Here is a 23,810-nt window from a genome sequence, read left to right as displayed (position 1 = left end):
TGTATTATTTTTTAAAGAAAGACAGCAGTTGGTTGTCAATGACAAAGGCCATTATTTACCATCTTTAAGGAATCATTTAAAACTGCAGCTGATCATTCTGTTACATGGACCAAATTATTTCAGCTTATTATATACACACACACACACACACACGCACACACACACACACACACACACACACACACATATATACTATAGAAATAATATAAAATAGAGAAGGGTGCTTTTGTCCGTGTTTGTAAAAAAAAGTTACTCATATGAAAATAATGCACAATAGGAAACAGGTAGGGATCATTCATTTAATGGATTTATTGCAAGCAAAGCTCCAGTACAAAAGAACTTCTCACTCAGTTTAAAGTGCATGTACATGTCATCCACTTGCAAATAAATTCTGCCTTATATTTCATAACAGCAAACCAGCAAATATTTTAACACACAAAAATAGTACCATCGTTGTGGTAAGACGAGCCTCAGTCAAGTCTTTAATAGACACAGAGAAGTGCATTCAGTACGTATTTTTAATTAATCACAGCACAGTCAAAGTCAAATACTTATTGAATATTGATATTGAAGACGTGGCATGTGTGTACTGCATTGCATCAGAAGTGATCAAGGCATCCAACAAGGGAAGAACAAAGAATAACTGTCAGTTATTTCAAACTGTACCTATATAAATTCCATATTTATTGTGTTATACTATTTGCAGCATTTACACATGACTATAAGACTATTAAATACATGATTATTGCACTCTGATTGAAGATGACAAAGTGACAGTGAGGAGATTTCTTCTTTTATTCTTCACACTGGCGTTCGTAGTTTTCAAAATGAAATTAATGCAAAGAGGTCTGCAGTTGTATAGACTTTGAAGCAGCTTTGTAAAGATTAAATACTGCAAGCTTATGTGTTCTAAAAATGTTCATAAAATGGTTCTCTATACTTTAAGATGACCGGTTTAAGGTGACTTCGATCATGAGTGACCAAAAGGTGCTTGTGTGCTGAGAGGCCGTTGGACGATAACGGCATTTGTCAGGTCGGCCTCCTCCAGGCTCAGATTCTCCTGCGTGAGCTCCCGAAAAGGTAGAGATGTGGTCAAGATGAACGGTGAGCTTGTTGTCTGGGCTTTCTCTACAAAGCCTTGAACATCGCTGATTCTGCAACGATACGATTAACTTCCTTAAACGTGCTTCATCCCACCATCATAACAAAGATTAAAATCAACCACCACAAAGTCCATGAGCTGGTTCATTTACAAGAAAGATAATGTTTCATTTGAAGGTGATGCTTAAATTACATAATCATGTTTATCGCTATGATGTAGGATCAATTTTGTGTAGAATTCTTACAGCATGTGATTATCAACACAATGCCCGTTATGTGTAAGTTACACTCACCGATGAGAAAGGTTAAACCTCTGCACTAGCCGCCGGCCATCTGCTAGCCAGATCTGGAGACAAGTGATGGGCAAAGCTTCATCCAGCTCCACTGGAGGGACTGGGGGGCCAGAGCAGTCTTCATGGATTGAACGAGACCTGACCACAACCCTAGGTGCCACGCTAGCCGACGGGAACATGTACAGAATTAATAATTACAATAGAAAATTATTTTTCAAGACATTGAGCAACAGGCAAACATCTGAAACATACCACATTATGATAAGATAAGGAGAGTAGAATGAGGAAGCCATCTAGTGGATTTCTTAGAGGATTTCTACTGAACTAATAATGTTAAAATGTGTTTCATTTTTCAAATGTAATATTATTAAAACTCTTTCATTTCAATTTATATTGAATACATTAACATATTTTAAATGATCTCAGCAGAAACAATATTTCTCCAATACATAGGAAGAGAGCCCAAATTTAATTGAATCTGTTTTTGTTTACTTCCTTCAGATATGTGGAATAAGTGAAAATCCTGTTATTTCTGAAAAATACATTAAATAAAACAAGTCAAAACATCCAGAAATTAATACAAAATAGTGAGTGGTGAGGCGCATGAGAGACTCCAGGTTGAAAGTCACCAAGACACTTACAATTAAACATGGCAGTTTCCCAATGCGCTGTCCTTGGTGTCCTTAATATATTTGGTTCAGATAGTTATCTAGTAGTACATTCTGTAATTTTACATCAGATTTTGTGCTTTTCATTTGCTGCTGCACTTTTTAATATATTATATTTATTGGCATATACATTACTCAAAATAACGTCTTGTTAAATTCTTCTCTCCAGAAATTCCTTTTCTTTGTTTTGTCATCAATTTGCCCTTTGAATTTACCAAGACCTTTGTCTTTTATGGGATTTTGTGTCACGAAATGCAAGCAATGTGCTTTTTTTCTATGAGTAGCGTCAATGCTCAATTGCATAATATACACATAACTTTACTAAATATATTGAGAAATGAGGCCCATTTTTGGACTCACATCAAAAGCAAACCAACCCATTGGTATCTCGTCCTATGTGAGCAATTTGCAGTAACTAGTGGGATTGTGAAACATCACAATGTAGATTAAGAGTGAGTTTTTGGGTCTGGAGTGAAAACATGGCTTATATAATTATTTTCAGAATTTACTTCATAATTCATGCATTTTAAGTAGAACAGTTTTGTATTTCTCTCTTCTGTTATTAGGTCAAAGTGACAAGTCACATTCCTATTCTCACAATCGATAGAACTATTTGAAAGGCTTTTCTTTTACCTGCCTAGTCTGTAGCCTCTGCCACTAAAAGGCAGGAAGGTCTTCTTCTTTGGGACATACATTTCATCCTTCATGTCCTCAACGCTGACTTCCAGCTCTTCCTCATCGGCTCTTCCCTCCAGTTCCAATGGTAACACCCTGCAAACAGTTGTTCTTATTGTGAAAACAGTGGAAGAATCTTTATCATGCCCATGCAGTCCTTGCAGTGTGCTAGGATACATTTATAATAATCACATACTTTAGCGACAATAACTTACCCTCGTTTAAGTGCTTCAAGGAACTCCTGATTCTCTTCTGCAGTGTAGCTGCGCAAAACCTCATCATTCAGTGTAAAACCATCTTTCCAGAGTCTAACCACAATCTCCACCTGCATTAACAAAGCAGATGAGAAACGCAACCTTAAAATGCAGACACTGGGCTATCGGTGCATTCACTGTAACAAACGCATTCATTTACAATGTGGCTTTGTGTTTGTGACAAGTTAGTCTGAGAATTAGATATCACTTTACCTTCTTGTCACATGTGGGAACACTGCTGAGCTTCTCCACCTCATCAAGAAGGTCCTCCACAGAAAAACTCGACCTTATGGGAGTCTCTTCTTCATCATCGTGATCATTTTGTGAAGCATCACACCTGAGAGCTCATTACATAATAATAGGGGTACAATGATGAAGAACATCTTAGATCAACATTAAAACATTTGGATGCCATTTTAATATCTGGAAATTAAGCATAATAAGGCTCACCATGCGCCATCTTTGACACCTTCCCTTGAATCAGTGTCTTTCATAACGTCTTCTCTCTTCCATCTTAGAATATAAAGAGAAAAAAATAATGCTGGTAAGGAATTTACATTATTTACTGTAGAGTGTCACCCAAATGAGGATGGGTTCCCTTCTGAGTCTGGTTCCTCTCAAGGTTTCTTCCTCATATCCTCTCAGGGAGTTTTTCCTTGCCACTGTCGCCTTCGGCTTGCTCATTAAGGATAGGGATAGATATATAGTACTTTAAATTATAAGTTAATCTTTTTTTTTGTATATATTGTATATATTTAATTGTATATATTCATTTATTTATTTATATCCTTATTTTTTCTTATTATTATTATTATTTTCTTTTTTCTCTTTTCTGTTTCCATACTTCTGTAAAGCTGCTTTGAGACAATGGGAATTGACTAAAAGTGCTATAGAAATAAATAAAATAGAATTGAATTGAATTGAATTGAGAGCAACATATTGTTGCATAAGTTGAATGTTGCTTGTCCTAACATGTCACAATGAGTGTCACTGTGTGCATTAAGACTTGAATTTGGGCCTACACCCCATCCATCCCATCCACCCCTCCACCCCATCCACCCCTACACCCATCTACCTCTCCAACCCTACACCCATCCACCCCATCCATCGCATAACAATCAAGGTGAAATGACGTAAAAATGCAACAAGCTAAAAGCATAAACAGTGTTCACTAGATGAAACAAAATACATTGTGCTCCAATACAAAACATGACATCTGTCCTGAGACAAATGACCTACAGAGAGAGAGAGAGAGAGAGAGAGAGAGAGAGAGAGAGAGAGAGAGAGAGAGAGAGAGACGGACAGAGAGACAGAGAGAGAGACAGAGAGAGAGAGGGAGACAGAGAGAGAGAGAGAGACAGAGACAGAGAGAGACAGAGACAGACAGAGAGACAGAGAGTGTGAAAGAGAGAGAGAGAGAGAGAGAGAGAGAGAGAGAGAGAGAGAGAGAGAGAGAGAGAGACGGACAGAGAGACAGAGAGAGAGACAGAGAGAGAGAGGGAGACAGAGAGAGAGAGAGAGACAGAGACAGAGAGAGACAGAGACAGACAGAGAGACAGAGTGTGAAAGAGAGAGAGAGAGAGAGAGAGAGAGAGAGAGAGAGAGAGAGAGAGAGAGAGAGAGAGACGGACAGAGAGACAGAGAGAGAGAGACAGACAGAGAGACAGAGAGTGTGAAAGAGAGAGAGAGAGAGAGAGAGAGAGAGAGAGAGAGAGAGAGAGAGACGGACAGAGAGACAGATAGGGAGACAGAGACAGAGAGAGAGACAGACAGAGAGACAGACAGAGAGACAGAGAGAGAGACAGACAGAGAGACAGAGTGTGTGTGTGTGAGAGAGAGAGAGAGAGAGAGAGAGAGAGAGAGAGAGAGAGAGCGACATTAACAACATTGTGCGTAATTCAAACACAGATCCGTTATAAACGATCGCACTCAAATATGCACAAAAATATTCCGATAAAGCGTTAAAGTATCGTTACCAATCTGCCATTCCATCACACAGATAGATCCTGGGCTTTAAAGCTTCCTTCAATAACACACACACACGCAGGAAGACGCAGCAGCCATTAATGTGACGTAATACCGCGCGCGCGCTGCCTCTGTATGACGTAACGATTATAAACTACAGCAATGCACGAGGCTTTTATAAATCCATCAAAATAAACAGATTTCAATAATAACTAGGTTAAGGTTAGCTTACTAATGATGAAAAATGACCAATATTTCTTTAAAATCACACTGTGTGCTTTTGTATTTTTTCTAACCAGCATAAAAAAGTGTTACAATAGATAAATGTGTGAATAAAGCTAGTGGGAATCTGTCAGTGTTTTTTATCTCTAAAGTCAAAGTGCATCCCAAACATCAATACCCATTATTAGCAAACCATGTGCTTGGCTGAGGCCTTTGGTCTATGATGATGTGTAATTGAAGACTTCTGATTACAGATGACACTACAGTCATCGGTCTCATCCAGGACGGAGACGAGTCTGCATACAGACGAGAGGTGGAGCAGCTGTCTGTCTGGTGCAGTCACAAAAAAAAATGTGGAGATGATAGTAGACTTCAGGAGAAACCCCCTGCCATCCCCACACTCACCTTCATGGACAGCATTGTTTCTGCAAGTTCCTGGGAACCACCATCTCCCAGGACCTGAAGTGGGACTTCAACCCAGCAAAGGTTGCACTTCCTTCATCAACTAAAAAAGTTCAACCTTCCACAGGCACAGATGATACAGTTTTACTCAGCTGTTATTGAGTCGGTTCTGTGCTCTTCTATAACTCTTTGGTTTGGGTCAGCCAGCAAATCAGATTTAAGATGGACTGTTAGGACAGCAAAAGGATCACTGGTGTTCACCTGCCCAACCTTCAGGACGTGTACAACTCTAGAGTGAAGAAACGGGCAGGTAACATCATTACAGCCCCCTCTCACCCCGGCCACGACCTGTTTGCACTTCTCCCTTCAGGAAGACGCTACAGATTTCTGTGCACTAGACCATCTAGGCACAAAAACATTTATTTCCCCCTTGCCATATCTGGCTTAAACAGCTAATACAGGGATTATTACCTGTGTTCTTTAATTCATCCTGTAATTCATTCTCCATGTCTAATTACTGCCTCTTTCTCAAGCACTATGTAAATATGTAAATCATTACTATTTAAATGTTTACTGTCCTCATGCCAGATATGTATATGTATGTGTATACGTATGTGTACTGTATATATATATATATATATATATATATATATATATATATATATATATATATATATATATATATATATATGTGTGTGTGTGTATATGTACCAAAAGCACTTTAAAAACCACAACAAATTCCTTGTGTCTGCATACACTTGGCGAATAAAGCTGATTCTGATTCTAATTCTAATTTAAGCAATGTACCAAAAATGTAAACGTGGATCCACTTCATCTATAGATATATTTCCTTCTTCAAATAGTATTTATATTATTTTGAATAATATAGGTTTGCAGAAAACTGGAATTGACTGCTGACACTATATGTTATACACACAGTTATCCAGCCAGACTTTCGGTACCACTTATCATACCACACGGTGACAGGCAACAGCCTGGATGTGGTATCAACCAACTGTGGGCATAATCGCACACACTCACACACTACATACAGGTGAAATATCTCGGACATGGGGGTGGAATCCAGAGTACATGAAGGAAATCCGGGGAACATGGGGAGAACATGAGGAGAACATGGGGAGAACATGAGGGGAACATGGGGAGAACATGAGGAGAACATGGGGAGAACATGAGGGGAACATGGGGAGAACATGAGGAGAACATGAGGGAACATGAGAACATGGGGAGAACATGAGGGGAACATGAGGAGAACATGGGGAAAACATGAGGGGAACATGAGGAGAACATGAGGAGAACATGGGGAGAACATGTAAACTCTGCACATGCTGAAATGGGAAATCAAAGCATAACAATGGTGTTAAAAGTCAAATGTGCAAAATTACTTACTACCAAGACTGTAAATGTTAAATATTCTCTTTTTCTGTTACCTAAACTAAATGTTTTGCCAATAATCTACTTTACTCATGGATTCTTTGGTCTAAAGGGTTCTACATACAATCGTTAAATATTAAAATGAATAATTATAATATATGTATATATTCGGTTGGTAAAATAACACAAAAATACGACAATACAATGAGTGATCTAATTTATTATTGAAACGCAAATTTGTGTCTAAGATGTAATTTTGTTGGTCCAGGCGGAAGTGGCGTGCTGGCGGCTTTCTCCAGCCAACAGCAGAGGGAGAGAGTGAGAGAGAGAGAAATGGCGCCTCGGTACTCTAGCTGAGAGACAGTCAATGCAGAAGGAACTGACAGAACCGAGAGGAAATAATACGGTGAAGAAACAAAAACATGGTGAACACAAGAAAAGGCACGCAGCTCCAGCCATGCAGCCCTGTCATCTCCGGGCGGACGAGGTCGTCTCTTAGGAACAACCCAAACTTGGAAGAACACAACCATGTAAGAGCCGGCTCGCTTTTCCTCACTGCCCGGCTGGTTAAGCCAGTTTGCTAATATGCTATGCTAAGCTATGCTATGCTAAGCTAAGCTAAGCTAAGCTACCCAGTTTGGCCTGAAGATTGATGTCCCTCATTGATAGCCAGCTAGCTTACCTCTTTTGTTCACGAACACCGTGAACGAGTGACACAGTTTATTAAAAAACATTCTATATTTGTGAGCGACGCGACATGTTTTATTGTTGCTGGACATTTTTGCCAGTTAGAAAATCTTTTTCTACCATAGCTTGCTAGCTTACTAGTTTATTGTCACTCAGTGAACCCAAGTTCTCCCTTTGTGTTGCTGTTGTTCCTGAGAGGAACTAACGTTAGCTTAGCGGCGCTAGTTAGCAAGTGGAGCTTTATTATTATTATTATTATTATTATTATCACGGATTAAGGCACCTGACAGCACACGGATAAACAACACGTTTTATCCGTCTGCCGTTCTGTTTGTGTTCGCTGCTATTCTGAAGTACTTATCGGAACAATTTCACACAACCAACGGTGGAAGGTGAAAACAGACCCCTGCTGGTTTAAAGCGGACACTGTCCTTTATTTAGGAAGTGAACTTCGGCAAGTTGAGAGGTGTTACAGGCGTTAGTGTTGCTCTGCTGTGGACTTTGAGCATGAAGCGCTCTGTTAGGTTTTAGACGATAAATAGCAGTTTGAGTGGCTTCACAGACACCTATATAAATATCGCCTTATATTAAGTAATTTGTAGCAGGCAGTGAATGTATACAAAATTTTACTACTGGTTAAATCTCTCTCTCTCTCTCTCTCTCTCTCTCTCTCTCTCTCTCTGTATTTTTTATCCTTGATTTTGTGCTGTTTAAGTTAAATTTGGTCAATGTGGTGAAAATACCGGATCTTGACACTTTGCATTGTGGCTATGCAATAGAGAGCACACGAGCGCATGCGCAGGGAAAGCTGGCAGTGCTGCATATAAACAAAACATTTACTGTGATAATTAGCTTAACATTTGTTCGACTGTTTGTTAAGGGATGGCAGGTGGAATTCCTGTGTTTTTGCGTTATGTTACCCTGCAAAAACATTTCACGTGTGATTCTACCTGATAAATTCTCTCTCTCTCTCTCTCTCTCTCTCTCTCTCTCTCTCTCTCTCTCTCTCTCTCCCCCCCCCGTTTTCTTTTCTAATTGCTCATGCTACTGAGCTTCCCAAATTTGCAGGGCTGAAGTTCACCTAAATGAGACTGCAGCGTTATTTTGTCCTTTCTGATTGTCTTATTTGTTATTTTTCTTTATATTTGGTCTGTTTTTCTGGGAATAATGTGAGTTATTTAGAGATACTGAATGGGAAAATGTGCATTGTGACTTAAGTCATGACAATAGTGATATCTTTTAGAATCTGATACATTAAATGTCTCATAAGTAGTTAGTCATGGAAGTTCACATGATCGATAATGTGAAAAAAATTCAGTTTTGGTATTTGTCATATTTTTGCCTTTTCAGAAGGACTCCATCAGTAATATCAGCTCTGGTAGCCCTCGCTTATCCCCTCCGTCTAAGCGAAAACGCAGACACACGACGCCTAGCTCCAGTGACACTTCCCCAAGTCCCCAGAGCAAAGCGCAGAGAGTGACATGGAGCACATCCAAACACTGCACCAGGTGAGCCTTTAAACTATAAGGTATATCAATTAGGCTGCAACTCTATCAACAGTCACTGGATGTAATGACCAGTGAAACCAGCAGGACTACATTGTTTAATAAGATTCTTCTAATACGCTTCATTTCTGTAGTAACAGTCTGTGCACTAGGACTTGTATGGCGGATGATATACATGATCGTTTTATTTGACATTCAACACACCACACCACACTGTCGTGAGATCTTGTTCTTTAATAGCACACCCAGTTGTTGTTTTTTTTTTATCCCCTAACTGGTTAATTCACTAAAACATGAATGAGTGGGAATTTAGAGTAACAACAGTGAGCTGTTTGCAAGGAATCACCAGAAATTTTCTTTATTTTTTGGAACATTCGCCAAAGTGTAAACTCAAACATAACATTTAAACAGTTGATTGTCAAATAATTGTAGTATTTCACAGTTTAAATTGCATGAATATGGTTTGTTGATGTGTTTCAGGTTATCCACTGGTGCTTTGCAAAATGGACACGGTAAGACAATAATTTCTTTTGTCCTGTTGTATTGCCCTGTATGTGCTTCAGGTGAATCAGGTGAATTCACACACAAGTCTGATTGACTCAGTGTTTTATTGTTTCTCATTAATGTTTTGCATGTGTGGTGCACAATGAATGCAGTTTTGTCAAATGCTTTGTAGGTCGAAGAACCCTGCGGGTAGATGACAGCACAGATGGGGATGATGCTCGCTTGAATGGCCATGTTGAGCTGAAGAGGAGCTGTCGCTCTAGGAAGAGCCGCTTTCAGCACCTCAACCAGAGCCTGCTGTTTGACCAACTGGTCAACAGGTAACGCTAGTTTGAGAGTCTAGTTAACTTATAGTTTACATCTATGGTGTGCATGAATACATATATGTAGAGCTGTTTACAATACATTTTTTCCCCTTTGTTTCTTTTATTTATTTATTACGTACAATTAATAAGCTTTAAAAAAAAGCTTTAAAATACATGGTTTTAAATAAGTTTAAGTATAGCTCATCAAATAATTCAGTTTGATGAGTGAAGAGCTTTTTTCAGATCAAAATGTAAATGTGTAACAACAAAAAGCAGGCCTTCATGATTGTGGCTAAAATGATCCTTTGTTTTCTCAGTATTTCTCAGATGTCACGATTATTGATTACATTTATTCAGTGACTCGTGGAATCACTGAATAAGTTTGGACATGTAAAAAAAACACATAAAGGTCATATAATTACAGACCCAGTCTGTTGTTATGGTTGAGTTAGTATACTGCTTGTTTGGAAAGACAGATGGCTAGTCTCTATTGGAGATCTACTAGAGTTGGAATTGATGCATGAGCTTTTTGGACAGTAATTGGCAAAGCTTGTGCACTAGTAGCAGATATCTCTAGGTAGAGGAAGATACCTGTTATACAATTTCTTTTTCTCTGTTTGTAGATCTGTTTACATTACACATGCTCTGTATACTGTTTGAGTTGTTTGGGTGTTTGCGTTGATCGACCATCATGACTGCTTCTTTTCCACTATGACAGCACGGCAGAGGCGGTGCTTCAGGAAATGGACAACATCAGTAACATACGACAGAATCGGGAAGTGGAGCGGCTCCGGATGTGGACTGACACAGAACTGGTGAGTGCTAGCACCAAGCGAGGTTCATAATTTATCTCATATTTTAAGGTTTCTTCAAAAAAATGTGGTGGTTGCACATCTGCGATGTGAGGAGTCAAGATGGTTATATTTGAGTTTGACATTTGTTGATAGGAAAACATGGACATGTATTCACGTGTGAAAAGGCGGAAATCGATGAGGAGGAATACTTTTGCAATGCAGACACACCATAAAGTCATCAGCAAATCTGAAGCTCCAGAAGAAGAAGGAAGGGAGGAAGAAGAAACTGATGGTATGCTAGCCTTGGATCTTTATTTTCTAAGTGGCGTAAATGTTATTTATCATCCCTGTACATTAAACCATCTAAATCTAACTGACCTCAAACCAAGACAAGAATCTGCTAGTGTTTCCCACTGACTAACTTCATACAAATTACAAGCCTCATCCATGAAACATTCATTTGCAATGGTTGTCATCAGACAATTACACTGTGCTTCATTGTGGGTTCGAGTCTCGGTCCGGCCACGAATGAGGTGCCTTTGAGCAAGGCACCAAACCCCCCAACTGCTCCCCGGGCGCCGCAGCATAAATGTCTGCCCACTGCTTCGGGTGTGTGTTCACGGTGTGTGTGTTCACTGCTGTGTGTGTGCACTTTGAATGGGCACCATACTTAGCCGTATGTCACGTCACTTCACTTTCACTTGAGTGGAGGAAAAACTCTCCCAGTTTTAGGTCTTGTTTCTTTGTCTACTTTATTTTTCCTGACCGATAGTAAGTGCATATGTGTAAAGTGACGTTTCTGGTTCGTGACTGGACATTGGTATATTGCACCAAAGGTTTCAATATTAGCACTACGTTATACTTAGAAATAATGACTGGTGCACTCCGTTAGCTATATAAACAAGACATTGACTATAAAAAAAAAAATTTCCTGTTGATGAAGTTTCAACATAGCAACATAGATGCAGAACTCACCTTAACATTGACCTTTTACTGCAAATTCTACAAAATCCTAATTTAACACTTTTAAAGTTTAAGTATCTGTTTTGAATCTTTTTCCTCATTCATTTAGTCACTGTGGCAATTTCCAATCTTTTGTTTCTAATATATATGCTTTGTTTTTATATTTTTAACGAATGAGCACTTATAAGGATCTGATATTTTGCAGAATCCCACGAGGAGGGAGATGACGATGAAAGGGAAGATGATGAAGATGATGAAGGAGATGAAGCAGAGGAAGCAGGAGAGGAGAATGATAGACCTTACAACCTCAGGCAGCGTAAAACTGTGCAGCGTTATGAAGCGCCACCCATCGGTACTCATCATTTTTTCCCCACTGTAAATATATTTTGGAGAAACACAATATATTGTAATAAGTTTCATTATTCCTAATTACGTGTGTCCATCTGTAGTGCCAGTGAACAGGAAACAAAGCAAGAACACGGTGTTTGATACGCACAGATCCCCTGCAAGGAGAAGCCATATCAGGTGTGTGACCTCCTCATTTGTCAGCTTTCTGTACTTTATCTTGCTTTTTTCCACTCACTGTAGTGACTATGCGACTATGCCATTACGATAGTAAACATATTCAGTGTTAATGAGAAGAGATCTCTACAGTCTAATATAACCCTCTTTATTTCTGCATGCTAGAGTTCCTAATAACAATTTGCTTTTTAATCATGTTTACCGGTTGTTATTATTATTATTATTATTATTTTTTTTTTTTAAAAATCATTGGTTTACATTTTAATATAACTGTATTTTTCCCCTTCAGAATCAAGAAGCATGCCATCCACAGTAGTGATACAACATCTTCATCGGACGAGGAACGTTTTGAACGGAGAAAAAGTAAAAGCATGACGCGTGCTCGGAACAGGTGACCTTAAACCTTGTATCACTTGCTTTTTTTTCTCCTTGTAACGCCATACAAGTCTTTAACAGAAAAATAATTTTTTCGTGGCAGATGTCTACCAATGAATTTGCGAGCAGAGGACCTGGCTAGTGGTGTGCTTCGTGATCGGGTGAAAGTTGGTGCTAGTTTAGCTGATGTGGACCCCATGAATCTGGATACCTCTGTGAGTATTTGCCATTTCAGTACAAAGTATTTTAACAGACCAAACTGAGCACTTGTTAAAAAATAATGTAGCATAGCTCAAAAAAATATGGTGGGGGAAAAAAGGCTATTTTTCAGCAGCTATAGTTTTTGAAACATGAATCCAGATCTTTTATTTCAATTCACCTCCATTAATTTTAGTTGAATCCTCTTACTGTAGAATGAAATAAATTCATACGATTGACAATAAGTATTGTAGGAGAGGATTTATGCATTTGGCCAAACTTTAGGCTGTGTGTAGAAATGAAGTTTTACTGGTAAAACTCTCCACTATGCTTGGATTAACTATATCTTTGTTCCTCCCAACAAAGGTGAAATTTGACAGTGTAGGAGGTCTTACCTCTCACATTAAGTCTCTCAAGGAGATGGTGGTCTTTCCTCTTCTCTACCCTGAAGTGTTTGAGAAGTTTAAGATCCAGCCTCCAAGGTAAGACTCTGAGAATGTGTTTTCATGTGTTTATACCTGTATTAAAACAGGCTCACAGATTTCCTCTGCCCATGTCAACTTGTTTTCCTTTGCTGCTCTAGGGGTTGCCTGTTCTATGGGCCTCCAGGGACAGGGAAGACTTTGGTGGCTCGGGCACTGGCTAACGAGTGCAGTCAAGGTGACAAGAAAGTTTCCTTCTTTATGCGAAAGGGAGCAGACTGCCTCAGCAAGTGGGTGGGAGAATCAGAACGACAGCTCCGCCTTCTCTTTGACCAGGTTACCCCTTTCTGCTTGTTTTGTGTTACTTAAAAGCAAATCTCAGTCAAATGTCTTTGTATGTGTTGTTTGGGTGGGAGATAAAACTGTATGAGCAGCAAAAAATGATGACTCTTTCTAGACAGAAGTGTTTGTTGTTGTTTGTTGTCTAGACAATTATTTGTGGTATCAGTTTTGGTAATCTTCTCTACAACTACTTGTAGGCATACCTCATGAGGCCATCTATCATCTTTTTTGATGAGATTGATGGCCTTGCACCTGTTCGTTCTAGCAGACAGGATCAGATTCACAGGTAATTTTATTAATCTAAATCACTATAGAGCTGATCAGACTCTCACGTTGGCATGTTCTGAATTTTTCCTCTTTAACACTATGCAATTATTTTAGCTCCATAGTTTCCACATTGCTGGCTTTAATGGATGGTTTGGACAGTCGAGGGGAGATAGTGATCATTGGTGCTACAAACAGACTTGACTCTATCGACCCTGCACTCAGGAGGCCTGGTCGTTTTGACCGGGAATTTCTGTTCAACCTGCCAGATAAACAGGTGAATAAATTATTCCATTATAACTTCATACAACCGGGTCTGGTCATACAAAAGGTCACTGGCTGTTAAAATAGGTGGCAAGTCTTATGTTCTAAAGGCTTTATAACATTTCTACTGTATCATGTTCTTGAATGCTTTATTTTCTATTCAGACATTAACTGTGTGTTTTCATCTTCAGGCTCGAAAGCACATTTTAGAAATTCACACCAGGGACTGGAACCCAAAGCTGTCAGATTCCTTTATGGATGAGTTGGCAGAAAAATGTGTCGGTAAGATACACACTAGTTAGCCTTTTAAAGATAAATATCCCAGCTACTGTATAATGGTTTTATCTACAGTTTTATCTTCTGGTTGTTCTTTGGCAGAAATGTTAATTCTTCACTTATTTAGTGTACCTGTCGATCAATCTAACCTATGTTAAAATATATTGAACTCTTTTGAGTTAGCAGTCTGTGATGGCTTATCTCACCAGGTTACTGTGGTGCCGACATCAAAGCACTTTGCACTGAGGCCTCACTGGCGGCATTGCGGCGGCGATATCCTCAAATATACAGCAGCAGTCAGCGCTACAAACTGGACGTGGGCTCTATTGTTTTGGGGCCTCAGGACTTTTGCCATGCTCTGCGCTCTATTGTTCCAGCTGCTCAGAGAGCTCTCGCGCCACCAGGCCGGGCTTTGTCCTGCACACTGCAGCCTCTGCTGGAGAGATCACTGACCCACACACTCAACTGCCTGTTCCGAGTTTTCCCCCATGCAGAGCTCCCACACAGGGAACAAACACATGGTACAGTGCTTTTTTAGATTTTTTTGAAATTGAGCTATTGAATTGAATGTTGTAATCTATAATGTAATTTTTTAAGCCTACCATTTACTATAATAATTGATCAATTATTATTATTATTGGTCAGCATTAATCATCGGTTTTGTACATGTCCAAAAAAAAAAAATTATTTATTTATTTTTTAATTTTTTTATTTTTGCAAAGATCTCTCAGTGATGACATTTTTAAATGTCTTAATGCTAGGCTCAGGCTTTATTCTATATGTAAATATCATACAGCATACAATGCCTTATTGGTACAGCAGTCCATCTCTGTCCACTGAAAATTAATTTCCTCTAATTTAAGTCCTATGCATTAGTCAGCTTCAGTAGATTAGACCGAGCGTAATTTAATTTCTGCACCGTATTTCTGCAGGGAACGCATCTCTCGCTTTTTTAATGACTTCCAATTGGAAGGACTCCTTTCTGTCCGTTCGTAATAACTCAAAACCTCACTTACAGCTCTAATTAGTCAGAGCTGTTCCTGTAAATCTATTATTTCGATACATAAATGTAAATTTATAGGGAGAACTTATAAATAGGCTGAATGAAACTAATGAACACGACACACATTTTTTACAGTGTTTTTTTCCACTTAAACTAAGGTTTTCAATTTTCTCTCAGCAGATTTGTGCTTCATGATTTTTAATGGCGGAAATTGATCTCTAAAGAGGAGCTCCAGGAGTTCTAGCATCTGAAGCATTATTAGAACGTGTTTTCTGAACCCCTTTTGTCTCTGCACAGACTCTGACAATCAGCTGCTAGAGGACGACTCTTATAGCGAGGGCGAAGATGGAGCTGGTGCTCAGTCCATTTATGATGTTCAGCCAGGATCCCCAAAGAAATCACACTCCTCCATAGTACACAAACCTTTTCTTCATTTTACTACGTAAGATATGCCCTTAATTTAAGTGCTTGGCTAGAAATGGCTACAGCTCTGTATTGTAACTTGAATGACAGAGTATACAGATTTGTTCTTTAGCTGATAACCTTTTTCCAGTGCTCCTTGTATGAATAGAAAGGGGAGAGCATACTTTTAAATTAAAGTAACAAATGCCTAGAAACAAACAGCTGTATCCCTTAAAATTTAAAATTTAATAAGATCTACTCTCTTTACAAATTCAACTAAATGTATTTTATACATTTTGGTATTAAAAAAAAGTCTAATTCTAAACATAAGCCCACAAACACCGACAACACACAAGTCTGTTTGTTCTGATTGAAAGCATAGTTACCGGCATTATAATGATGACGTTAATTTCTGAGGACATGTTTATGTAATAGAAATCTTTTATAGTTAATCTTATTCGAAAGCGCACTGTAAACACAGGGCTGCAATATATTCTAGATTCATGAAGAGACCAGTCATTTGTGCTGCTCTTTGTTGGCCTGCACTGGAGTAACAGTTTAATACAGTCACTTTGGTTTACAAGGCAGAGAGCAGATGTTCTTTTATTGTCATTTATATTAATTTGCTTTGCAGCCAGCTTTTTATTTGTTATATCCAGTTATGTAAGCAATATTTCAGTCATTAACTTAAATACACTGCAATTTCTTTGTTTTAATAAGATTTTCTCAGTACATATAAACCGCCTTGTCATTTTATTAAATCTGAAAATGTTCTCTTAATCTCATTGTTTTTTTAAGAAACTGGAAGGTTTTTATTTTCTCTTCTCTAGCATGTCTTTTGCTTGCATTTTTCTTTTTAATAAAGTACTTATAAAGTCCATGAGAACCTCCTGGTGGTCAAGTGGCAGGACTCAGCGCCCTCTCTGCCACAGCCCAGGGTCGATTCCTGAGCAGGTAGCTAAGCCAGCCACTGAAGAGCTAAATCTTAGTGACGGTCCCAAGATAAAATGGGAATGTTGTCAGGAAGGGCATCTGCTGTAAAATTGTGCCAAATCAAATATGCAGACCAGATGATCCTCTGTAGTGACCCTAAACAGGGAGCAGTCGAAAGAACAACTTCCCGTCAAGCATTTTTAAACATGTAATGTAAAGAGCTTTGACTCTGATCTAAAATGTGACCAGTGTTGTACTGCTCTTTATTGGAAATATATTATCTCACTTTTTGTCCTATGGGCTACATATTGTATTGAACTGCCTGCTCCTGCATGGATAAGAGTAATAAATAGCCACATGTGTGAGCATTTCAGCCCTTGCACACTACAGTAGTGCTGCTGTACACGAAGATAAAGCCAGGCCTGGCTTCTCCTTTTCAGTACCATGATTTCTCACTGATACGTGGATGTAGGTCATAATAAATACCTGAATATACTGGGTGTTGGAATACAAGTGCACTACTGCTTGTGGGTGCACTGTTGCATAAGAGGATGGTGGCCTTTGCTGAGTACAGATAGAAGTGATTTTTAGAAAAAAAAAACACTTGACCAACCTAAATAATTGCTTATAACTGCTGTCATGAAGTAAACCGTGTGTATTGTTACTTTTCTTGTGAATCAGGTCCGCCTATCAGCAGCCAACCTCATACCGACCACGGCTTTTGCTAACAGGACCTCAGGGTTCGGGTCAAAGCACACACCTGGCCCCTGCTCTGCTGTATCACCTCAACAAGTTCACTGTGCACCGCCTCGACCTGCCCACTCTCTACTCTGTCAGTGCCAAGACCCCAGAGGAGTCCTGCGCTCAGGTTAGCGCACGCGCACACACACATACACACACACACTCGCTTTCTGCTGTGATTCAGCCAGTTTTATTAAAATGTATCCTGTACACAGCAGATTTAGTTTTGTGAATCAAATGGGTGGATCCTGGATCATGTATAAGCTACAAATGTGTATCATTTTTTTTAACTTAATATATTTTGAATGAAAATAGGTTGGAAACACATGGTTATGCAAACTGTTATGCATCATTATTATTTTATATGAAATTTACTGTGTCTGTCAAGTTAGTCATAACTAAAAGAAGTTGTTTTTGGATCACTATTGCTTTATATTACGGTATTTTGAAGGTTTCAAATGCAATATAACTCCTGCAGATCTATGGACTTCCTCTCTCTCACTCTCACTTTCTCTTTCTCTTTATTTGTGTGTGTGTGTTTGAGTGATGCTCGCACGCTCACTCATGCACGCACACACTCACGCACGCACGCACGTTCCCAACACCTGTGCTTTTGATTTGAAGATTACATTTTGTGCAAATTCAAACCATAGACTCATGTTTGCTGTCATAAAAATGGCATTGTGTATTTACTGTCCATTACCGTTCGATGGAATCTTTTAGAGATTCCTAATACCACTGTGTGACAAATAGGAGTCTGGAGACAAGACTGGATCTTTATTTATTGAGCACTCAGAGTAGATCAATACAGCCTTGTAGTCAGTGATGAGGCTGTGTAGAGGGGAGGAGGGAGGGTGAATATCTACATTAAGGACACCAACACAGAGTGACTTGTTTTAAATAAACGTAACTGCTTTAAATTGTAACTTATGATGGAATCACATGCCTATCGAGTATCATTCATTCGAGTCATTTTGACAATTATACATAGTTGGTGTGATGGGACATGGTACAACTGTGTGATTTAGTATTGTGAAACTACAGTAGTTTTATTGCAATAACAACTACACAAAATTTGCTTGAATTATTCACTGAAAACCCTACACTGCAGGAGAGGGAACTGCACTGAGGGAAAGAAGGTTTTGATATGTGCACGTTTTTAGATTTTACTGATACAGTGACATCTACACAAGGATGGACAACTCATTAATTTATGGCTCAGGTAGAAGTTCCAGTGTAACGTGATGTTGAAATAACGTATTGGGAGCTACTTAAGTGAATAAATAGAGGCGTAGAGAAATTAACTGTATGATAAAAAGGAAAGTTTCAAATGTAGAATATTGTTTGTGTAGTCAACAAAAAGTCAGCAAGATATGAGCTGTGTATTGGATATGAGCTGTGCTGTTCTGTTCCCGCATACACACTGTATTAAATCAGTTCAGCTGTACCCTGAAAATCATTACTCTGTTAGTACTGAAGAATTGCTAGACATCTGGTATTAAACCAAAAGTTCTGAAAAGCTGAACAACCCTAGCAGGACTTTGAGAGGTTATCGGTCGTGTTTTTTCGTTACTGAAAGTTGTGTGTGTGTCTTTGGTTCTAGGTGTTTCGGGAAGCACAGCGGAGTTTGCCAAGTGTGATCTACATGCCACATGTCAGTGATTGGTGGGAAGCCATAAGTGACACGGTGAAAAGTACCTTCCTCACACTGCTGCAAGATGTTCCCTCCTTCAACCCACTCCTCATCCTTGCAACGGCTGAGATCAGCTACCAGCAGCTCCCTGAAGAGGTGAGGACGCCTTATTTTCTTTTTGAACCTGCCTTGTTGCTCCTTTTCCTGGATGATACTTTTGTGTTCTGTTTTGCCATCGTTATTAGATAATTTTATGTATCGACGTTTTTGAGGGTAAAATGTATTGTACACTGAGCTCTGGACACTCTGTTCTAATCAATGGTGTGGTTTTCTTTTAAGATGGGTTTTATTTAACACACTAAAAAATTACCATGCTTTTTAAAAAAAAAAATAATAATAATAATAATTGAGAGAACATTAGTTTATGGTGTTATGTGCTTTTTTTTTAAATGAATCCATTAAATATGAATCTTGAATCTTGTAAAGTGTTGCTATCACAGAGCCCCTGAGTGATTTTGTTGCACTACTGTTACCACGTGCTCCATCACTTTCAGTCCCTTTATTCCGCTGCACGACTCCGGTGGCTGGTGCACTTTGAACAGAGCAGTAAAAAATAAAACAGCAAAATTACTTTAGACTGTCGGTGACGCTGCCAAACGTTGTGCTTCTTCAGTGCTGAAGTATGATATTAAGTATAATAAATATGGACTACTTTTGATCCAACTGCTTTATAATTTTAATAGCAGTTGAATCAGCCTTTTCAGATATTTGATGAATTAGAAACAGAAGCTGTGCTAATGAAACAAAGGTGGATTTATTTATTTATTTTCTGTTGATTAAATAGAAGAACAGGCAGTTGCAGATTGGTATAGGTTGATCTATAATACTTCATTAGGCGAATGAAAGTGTGAATTTTAATCATCCCAGCTAATATCCACTCCCTCAACACCCCAAAAAAATTACAACTAAAGGCAGATATTCAGTCGGAAATGTTTTTCCAAAAGATTTTAACGAACAAAGCTCTGTATTTTGTAAAACTTAACATTAGTCTTTCCCCCAGACCTGTCGTCGTCCTCGCGCCTATTCCCCGTTCATGCCTCACACGTCTGCCCAGAGATCTTTCTCTTTAACAGTTAATAGTTCTCATTCCTCTTCCTCACACACTGACACACTTTCTTGACACTATATCCGATCTTACTTTTTGATTTTCCCCATTGCCTTTGTTTTAGTCTGTTTTTCTTTTCTTGTATCTGTCATTTCTGTTCTACCATCAAAGACAACAAGCAATTCAGTCAACTCACCACTTTGAAGGAAACAGAGGAGAGAGATGCATGGTGAACTTTCTAACAGTAAAAAAAGTAGCCTCTCTGATTATGTCAGTAGGGAGCTGCTGTGGCAGAGACGTGATTTGTACCTCACAGAGAGCCTTTAAGATCCCTGTGAAGTCCATACTGCAAGCCCAGGCTACCTAGAGAGTGTTGCTGTAGATTGTGATTGCATGGTGGTGAAGCTCTTGATCAAGGTTTGTTAAAGGAAGCAATGGAGGGGAGGAGGAGGGGACAATAATGCTACTAGAGAACAGACTGCTAATTTTATTGACAGAAACTGCTTGTTTATTCAAGCCTCGTTCATTAAAGGCTGCCTTTCTCCCCAGAGGAGACGATGTTTTTATGAGATAGTAGATTATCTAGTAGTTGCTCAGTAACACTGGACTCAGTGTTAACACTGGATTCAGTGATTTAATCAGACTACCACTTTGTCACCATCAGAAGTCTACTGGAATAGATGTTTTATTTATTTTTTTTAAACATATCACTGAAATTCACAGCCTCTGATTATATATTTTAATTGATAAGTTTACCATTTGTGCTGAAGCCTACATTAGTGTAACCTAATATCTGTACCGACAGCATTTTACTTAGAGGTTAATACATTTTATTCAGAGTCGGTGATTTTCCTTAAATAATCTTTATTCACTTTTATTTGTATAATGCTTCTGCAATAGATATTATCAAACTGGATGTAGATATAAGCAAATTTGTTTGCAGCTCTAGATCAATGATAAAAAAAAAGTCAAAATGTTTGACAAGAATGAGAAAAATAAAACCTTTATTGACCATTCATACATTTAGGTTTACTAACAAAGTATCAAGAAAACCAGTGGCAGAAAAAGGTAAACTTTAAATAGTTTTATCACAGTAATGTCTCTATTGCCTTACTGTCTAAAGCTTAACTTTTATCAACTAAGTCTCAACAGGAAAAAAATGATCATAAATATTCCATTACGACTGCTCTGTCTGTTTAATGCCTCTTTCATGAGCACTGCAGTGGCAGTGAACTTTCTAATGCTGGAGTTTGATCATTTGAATTTTAAGTCAGTCCATGCTTTTTAAAGCGCTTTCAGAGATTATTCAATGGATCTTTAGACTTGCTGTGGTGTGAAAGCCCTATCTTAATCTGGGTGAGGCTGCACCCCCTCACATACACTTCAGCATGGCAGAACTTCCACTCAGAAGCAGGAGGGCTGGTGGGTTGGAGATGTTTCGAGACAGTGACGGTCTGTTGTAGGTATTGCATCAGTAGGGAATCATAACAGCTGCTGGAGCTTTTAAAGGGGGTGGTGAGCTTTTAGATTTCTAAGAGATCTATTAGTTCATAGAGCACAAAGATTGCCATGGTTTTTGTTGGCAGTGGTTTGCAGGGTCACTCGGCTTCTGGCATAAACAGCATGACAGCTGTCCTCTCTGCAGTGACACACCTCAGGGGTGAGTACTCATTCTGCCTTAGACAGAAATAATAAAAACCTCTGCTCTGTTAGCTCTTCCTGTTTCCTGTGTTGCTGTGAAGAACCAAGTGCCAGTCATGTGCCTTATGTTTACATCTGTAGTGAATGTAGGTAGCAACAATGCAGGGTTTAACTACAGACTCAATGAACACTTTATTAGGAACACTACAGCACTGGCTGGAACCTCCATTTGATCTCATAACAGCCTCAAATCGTCATGGCATGGATTCAACACGATGTTGGAAAATCTCCTGATATTCCAGTCCATGGTGAGATGACCGGTTTTTACCACATCCATACCACGTTTTTACCACATCACAAACGTGTTCTGGTGGATTTATGAAAACAGTTTAAGATGTATTTTGCTTTGTTACATTATCATCCTGGATTAGTCATTAGAAGATGTTAAATTGTGGCCAAGAAAGGGAGGCACATAGTCAGCAACAATATTTAAATTGCACTCATGTCTACATTTACAACATTCGGCAGATGCTCTTATCCAGAACGACTTACATGCATCTCATATATAAAAGTTAGCAGTTGAGTCTTGCTCAATGGCCCAGCAGTGGTTCCTGCCAGTAGTCCAGCATCCTAACCACTGAGCTACTACTCCCCAATCTACCCCTGACTACCTCTCGCACATGTATTGATTGATTGGTATTAACAAGCCCAAGGTATACCAAGAAAACCTTGTCCACACTATTACACCACCTTCACCAGCCTGTCTCCTTGTACCAGTCAAGCCTTTCTCTGTTTAACTCTTTCTTCAACAAGGCGTTTCCATCAGCAGAAGTGCAGAAATGTATTTTGCATGAAAATGTCAGGAGATGAGCAGTTATAAAAATACACAAATTAGCTCGTCTGGAACCAACAATCATGCCACGGTCCACATCATTGAGATTTTGCTGCTGGCCCAAATCTGCTGCCATATGTTTGGCTGATTAGATGAATGAGTAGGTGTTCCTTTGTGTGAGAGTGAAAATGTCTGACAGAGCACAATCGTTTCCAAAAGTGTTGCACAAATGCAGAAAACCCCCTTTATTCCTTATTTTTTTTATTAGGATAAGCAGACTCCTTGCAGTATCTCGCCTGTTTTGCTCTTGGCGAATTTTAGTTCATTGAGTGTTTTTGTAAGTTTAATCCCTTTAGGACTTGTGAAGTCTGAAATCTGCAACTGATTCTGTTGGGTGTTTCTCTGACTGTGTTTGCCTTTCAGCAGGCGCAGGCATCTTTATTTATTTATTTATTTATTGTTTACTTCATTACTTTTAGGATTTTCTTTCTACTGTTTTGTTGCTGATTTGGTCTTTTGTTCAATTCCCACTTATCAGACAACATCTACCAACCAGACATCTTCTTCCTAGACTGGTCTGTTCTGTAAGTTTCTTGTACTGTCTTTGGTTAGTAAGTGTCTATAGCGAGAGAGATTTATCTGCTGTGCAGAAGTCTACACTATAGAGGAATAAAAAGTGAGACAAACCGACCACTATTGCAAAAGATAAAGTCAGCTTATCTAGATAATTTCAATATTTTGTGGGGAATGGGTTGAAAGTAAAGAAAACAAAGATGTGTATTTATTTTTTCTGAAAGACAAAATTTACAGTGTTCTTGGTTGTAAAGATGTTGGCAAAAAATGCCTGGCCTGTTCTCACACACACAGACACACACATACACACACACACAGACAGACACACACACACCCCACTTTGTGACAAAACAAAAGATGTCCACTCCAATTCTCTGACCCAAGTGTAGAGAGTGGGGCTTTGCCTAGAGACTGAGAATAGGCCTGAGATGTAGAGACAAAATATATTTCATGAAGCCTCTCATTTTTAGTTGCCTGGTCGTACCTGATTGGCTTTAGTTAAGACAGCAAGCACTGTTGGTTAGCAGGCTGGGTGAAAGAAATATATTTTAGCA

The 23,810-nt window shown here is 38.9% G+C and overlaps 2 protein-coding genes across 6 annotated transcripts in view; one reads left to right on the top strand and one right to left on the bottom strand.

Moving 5' to 3' along the window:
* Positions 1-285: 285 nt before the first annotated feature.
* Positions 286-5,058, bottom strand: ubxn2a (UBX domain protein 2A). 2 transcript variants are annotated; one of them, XM_060866509.1, is made up of 7 exons: positions 4,968-5,058; positions 3,442-3,504; positions 3,205-3,335; positions 2,953-3,062; positions 2,696-2,833; positions 1,395-1,556; positions 286-1,154 (listed from the first exon to the last, which is right to left on the bottom strand). In XM_060866509.1, exons 2-7 carry the CDS (start codon positions 3,449-3,451, stop codon positions 971-973), a joined length of 735 nt encoding a protein of 244 aa, XP_060722492.1. In that variant the 5' UTR covers positions 3,452-3,504; positions 4,968-5,058; the 3' UTR covers positions 286-970. The 2 variants fall into 2 exon arrangements, with proteins under 2 accessions (XP_060722492.1, XP_060722491.1); XM_060866508.1 differs by having other exon boundaries at positions 3,205-3,328; positions 4,968-5,056.
* A 2,189-nt stretch (positions 5,059-7,247) lies between these two features.
* Positions 7,248-23,810, top strand: part of atad2b (ATPase family AAA domain containing 2B) — a 57,469-nt gene continuing 40,906 nt past the window's right edge. For 2 of the 4 annotated variants that reach the window (XM_060866507.1, XM_060866506.1), the window contains exons 1-19: positions 7,249-7,502; positions 9,010-9,167; positions 9,645-9,676; positions 9,841-9,988; positions 10,692-10,788; positions 10,921-11,059; positions 11,936-12,082; positions 12,180-12,255; positions 12,542-12,643; positions 12,731-12,842; positions 13,192-13,307; positions 13,409-13,583; positions 13,787-13,875; positions 13,971-14,130; positions 14,309-14,399; positions 14,603-14,914; positions 15,694-15,838; positions 17,413-17,599; positions 19,076-19,261. In XM_060866507.1, the coding sequence (XP_060722490.1) occupies positions 7,395-7,502; positions 9,010-9,167; positions 9,645-9,676; positions 9,841-9,988; positions 10,692-10,788; positions 10,921-11,059; positions 11,936-12,082; positions 12,180-12,255; positions 12,542-12,643; positions 12,731-12,842; positions 13,192-13,307; positions 13,409-13,583; positions 13,787-13,875; positions 13,971-14,130; positions 14,309-14,399; positions 14,603-14,914; positions 15,694-15,838; positions 17,413-17,599; positions 19,076-19,261 (2,580 nt within the window). In that variant the 5' untranslated portion in view covers positions 7,249-7,394. Of the gene's footprint in view, positions 7,503-9,009; positions 9,168-9,644; positions 9,677-9,840; positions 9,989-10,691; positions 10,789-10,920; positions 11,060-11,935; positions 12,083-12,179; positions 12,256-12,541; positions 12,644-12,730; positions 12,843-13,191; positions 13,308-13,408; positions 13,584-13,786; positions 13,876-13,970; positions 14,131-14,308; positions 14,400-14,602; positions 14,915-15,693; positions 15,839-17,412; positions 17,600-19,075; positions 19,262-23,810 lie in introns of all 4 variants that reach the window. The other 2 variants (XM_060866504.1, XM_060866503.1) reach the window with 2 other exon arrangements.

The sequence above is a fragment of the Tachysurus vachellii genome, chromosome 3, assembly GCF_030014155.1.
Source record: "Tachysurus vachellii isolate PV-2020 chromosome 3, HZAU_Pvac_v1, whole genome shotgun sequence".
Classification (NCBI taxonomy): domain Eukaryota; kingdom Metazoa; phylum Chordata; class Actinopteri; order Siluriformes; family Bagridae; genus Tachysurus; species Tachysurus vachellii.
This window is presented reverse-complemented; position numbering and strand designations above follow the sequence as displayed.